Here is a 4,162-nt window from a genome sequence, read left to right on the forward strand (position 1 = left end):
AGAATAAATATCTCTTTATTGATTTAAATGGTCTGTGTCATTATACTCCATTTTAGACTATGAATTCTCTTTTAAAATATACTTTTATTTATTTTGTTAAATATTTTCCAATTACACGTACATTTTTTTAACCTTCATTTTTTTAAACGTTTTAATGTTTTAAATGAAGACCCCAGTTGGGTTTGCTGCCCCATTTGTGCCTTAGCTCCCTTCTCACCTAGTTTTTATAGTTTTGTCTTAGTCTTTCCTTTCTCAGCAGGACATCCCAACCTAGGCATTCTGGTCCCACTAGACTCAACTTGTAGGAGACTGGTAGATTGGATGTTCCTAAGCACCTTGGCTGGGGTAGAGGAGTGGAAGGTGGTGGCTTGGGGAGGGAAAGCACTGAGGGCATTAAGGGTTGGAAGATCCGATCTCAGAGTCGGACTTCTCTTTCTTTGTCTCCCCCAGGAGCATTCCATCAAAGTGCTGGAGCTGATCTCCACCGTGTGGGATTCTGAGCTGCACATAGCAGGCTTGAGGCTACTCAACGGATTGCCTCTGCCTGACTTTGCTCACCCACAGCTCCGTCGGGTAATGCCTTCCCTCATGGAGATCTTGCAGACAGACAGCATCCTGGCCCAGGTACCCGAGGACCTCCTCAGTGACAGTCATGAATGGCACTATCCTCCAACAGCCAGCCCCTCCCCCCCAACACACATAGACGGCCACTTACTTGTGACACAGTCCCCACCTACCCTGCAGCCTTTGCCTCAATGGTAAACTGAGTCACTTCTCCTTTTGCTTGCCCCAGTTCCCTCTGCCCACCCCGCACCCCTGAATCTCACACTCAAGTCCAGCTCCCCTTCTCAGAGCACTGGCTTTAAAGTTAAGAGGACCTGGGTTCAAATTTATGTCTTGCCACTAGCTCTGTAAACTTGGGCAAACCACTTAAAACTCTTTGAGCCTCATGAGAGAATTGGACTCTGAGATGGACTCTGAGGTCCTCTCCAGGTCTAAATCCATGATTCTATTGTGATCATAATAGCTAGCATTTGTATGGTGCTTTAACATTTGCAAAGCACTTTACAAATATCTCCTTTTATCCTCACAACAACCCTGTAAGGCAGGTGCTGTTATTATTCCCATTTTACAAATGAGGAAACTGAGGCATGAAGAGATTAAGTGGCTTGCCCAGGGTCACACAGCCAGTAAGTATCTGAGACAGGATTTGAACTCAGGGCTTCCTGACTCGAGGTTCAGCACTCTATCCACTGTTCCACCTAGCTGCCCTAGGTGATATTCTCCCCTCCCCCTTCAGGTCCAAGCAGTTCGACTCCTGAGTCATCTGGCCCAGAAAAACGACCTATTATATGACATCCTCAATTGCCAGGTAAGTCTACTCTCCCTCCCATAGGGGAGGGGGGCAAGGAGTGAGGTTGAAGGAGACAGGATTGTTGTTGCTGTCTGTCCTTTGTTTTTGAAGAGGACCAATGACCTCAGGAGGGTGATGTCTTGACTTGCAAGTGAATTGGATTTAAGCGAGGGAGGGCTGTGCAAAGTAAAGTCACCAGCCGCACTCTCTCCTCCAGAGCCATCTGAGTCCAGTGGCTGGATATAGATCAGGAGGACTGGAGATGGGCCCATGCTACCTGTGTGTCCAGCAATAGAATAACTGACCTACTACCTTTTACTTAAATGTACCAGACACCCAATTTCAATAGTGATTTTCTTGCCCTGATTTCTAAGTACATTTCTAATGCCAAGATATTCAAACCAATTTCCTCTCTTCTGCATTTTTCCTGTCTAGGTCTGCTTCTAAAATTTCATAACAATGAATTGCTAAGTGTACAACTGTACTTTGACATTCAGAGGCTTTGGAGGAAAAAGGGACCAAAGGGATGGGGGGGTGGGCCAGTGGACTGTAGATTCTCAGGGTGTGGAAAGTCTTGAACAGATTATTTTGTCCATCCTCCTCCCCCCATAATGCATAGCAACTAAAACCATCCTGAAGAGGAAGAGGGGAGAAGTGGCCTTGTTTAGAAGGAGTTGCCACTGAAGATGTAAAACTTTGGAGGTTTGATGTGAAAAAGAGGTAGCCCCTGATGCTGTCCCTCCCATAGCTAAAACTCTATGGAGATGGGTAAGGGAAGAGGCAATAGACTTTGTTTTTATTTCAATTTTTCCCAATTACATGTAAACAAAAAATTTCAAAATTCTTTTTAAAAAAGTTTGAGTTTCAAATTATATTTATATTTTATATGATATAATATTTTATAAAAATCATTTATAATGTCATAGCATATATGCCATTATATAATATTTTCTATATTATATATTCCCTCCCTCCTCTTCCCCCTCCTTGAGGAGGCAAGCAATTTGATGTAGATTATACATGCTCAGTCATGCAAAACATTTCCATATTAGCAATGATAAGGAAACTGAGGCAAACAGAGGTCAAGTGACTCACCCAAGGTCACACAACTAGTAAGAGCTTGAGGAAGACTCAAGTCTTCCTGACCTCAGTCCTAGCATTCAATCCATTTTGACACATAGCTGCCTTGAGGTGGGGTAGATTTAGAGGAGTCACCTGAATAAGGGAGTTGGTATGAGATAGCATAGTGGAAAGACTGCCCAACTTGGAGTCAGGAAAATTGAGTTTTGATCCTGATTCTAATATATACTGAGCTGTTTGACTCTGGGCAAGCCACTTGTCTCCTCTGAGCCTCAGTTTCTTTACCTGTAAAATTGTAAAACCTGTACCACTTACCTCATAGGGCTTTATCATGAGGAAAGTCCTTTGTAAATATTCAAAGGCTGTAGAAATATGACTAATTCTTTGCCCTTCTCTCTAACCGTTCCTTCCCACCCACCCCCCCCCCCCCCCCCCCACCCCACCCCCCCCCATTAGGTACATTGTAATTTCCTGAACCTGCTTCTGTCCACGCAACCTGGGAGCCTGCTGTTTGAGGTGCTAGTGTTTGCAGAGCGACTGAGTGAGGGTCGGAGTTGTCCCCATTACCGAGCAGTGAACTGGCAGTACAATGAGCAATCTTTGCACGAAGCGCTCTTTGGGGATGAGTCCCGCCTGGCTGACCGGCTGCTGGCTCTGGTCATTCATCCGGAGGAGGAGGTTCAGATTCAGGCCTGCAAGGTCATTGTCAGCCTGCAGTGCCCTCAGGACTTTGGCACCCGGCCCTCTTCCTGCCATACAACCAATTCCTACTTTAATGAAGGGGATGCCAGTTAAGGGAAAACCAATAAATGTCATATGGGAGAGAAAGAGAAAAAAAAAACAACAACAAAGAAAGTGGGGTGGGGATACTTGAGAAGAGGCAGCATTTGTTCCAAATCAGAGCTCCAAAGGGCCTCCAGAAGTCATCTTGGTTGACCCCAGTCCCCAGGGAAGAACAACATATGTGTCATCCTCCTGAACGTTTTCCTCATTAGCACGAAATACAAAGAGCACTAGATTTGGAGTCAAAGGACCTTGGTTCAAATGTCGGCCCTCCCCCTGATGTTTGGGTGATCATAGACCTGAGTATGGTACAGAGAACATGGGTTCCAGTCCCAGATGTATCACTATGTGTGTGACCGTGGGCAAGTCACATCATCTCATCTGTTGGTCAAAAATGGCCTTTCAGGTGGTTTCTAAGTAAGTCTACAATCTTGATATTTTCTCCATGAAAAACTAGAAACTGCAGTGGGTCCCAAGTCACTCAGAAATTCAAAGACAAGAATTCATCTCCTCCCTCTATCCCCTCCCCCAGCTCCCAGATACACCCTTTTGGTCAAATTACCTTATGTCTCCCAGAATCTATTTTTCTTTTTTTAGAGATTTAGATCACTTCCCAGATTTCCACATGTGGAGTCAGGGTTTGTGCCTTGCACATCCATGGACATGCACTGGACTTGGGGACCGGACCAAAGGATTTGAAGACCAAGCCAAGATCATCAAATTTATGTAGAGGGTTAGAATAGAGACCTTCTAGTCCAATCTCATTTTATAGAGCAGGGAACAGAGGCCCAAGTGAGGTGACTTGTCAAAGGTCATACAGTTGAGTCAGTGCACAGCTGATTTCCAGTATACTGATAGTTGGTAGCATCACATTGTTTCTTCCTTGTGGTTGTTGAGTTGGTCTTGGTGGTGGTTCATCTTTCATTCTCAAAGAGGACACCAGGA

General features: G+C 44.8%; 1 protein-coding gene across 1 annotated transcript; it reads left to right on the forward strand.

The window, feature by feature from the left end:
* The first annotated feature begins 321 nt into the window (after window positions 1-321).
* Window positions 322-3,778, forward strand: ARMC12 (armadillo repeat containing 12). Its single transcript, XM_027876686.1, has 3 exons — window positions 322-624; window positions 1,301-1,372; window positions 2,891-3,778. The coding sequence occupies exons 1-3, from the start codon at window positions 322-324 to the stop codon at window positions 3,227-3,229; spliced, it is 714 nt and encodes a 237-aa protein (XP_027732487.1). The 3' UTR covers window positions 3,230-3,778.
* Window positions 3,779-4,162: the final 384 nt, after the last annotated feature.

Source organism: Vombatus ursinus, unplaced genomic scaffold, assembly GCF_900497805.2.
Source record: "Vombatus ursinus unplaced genomic scaffold, bare-nosed wombat genome assembly UNPS02014811.1, whole genome shotgun sequence".
Taxonomy (NCBI): Eukaryota; Metazoa; Chordata; class Mammalia; order Diprotodontia; family Vombatidae; genus Vombatus; species Vombatus ursinus.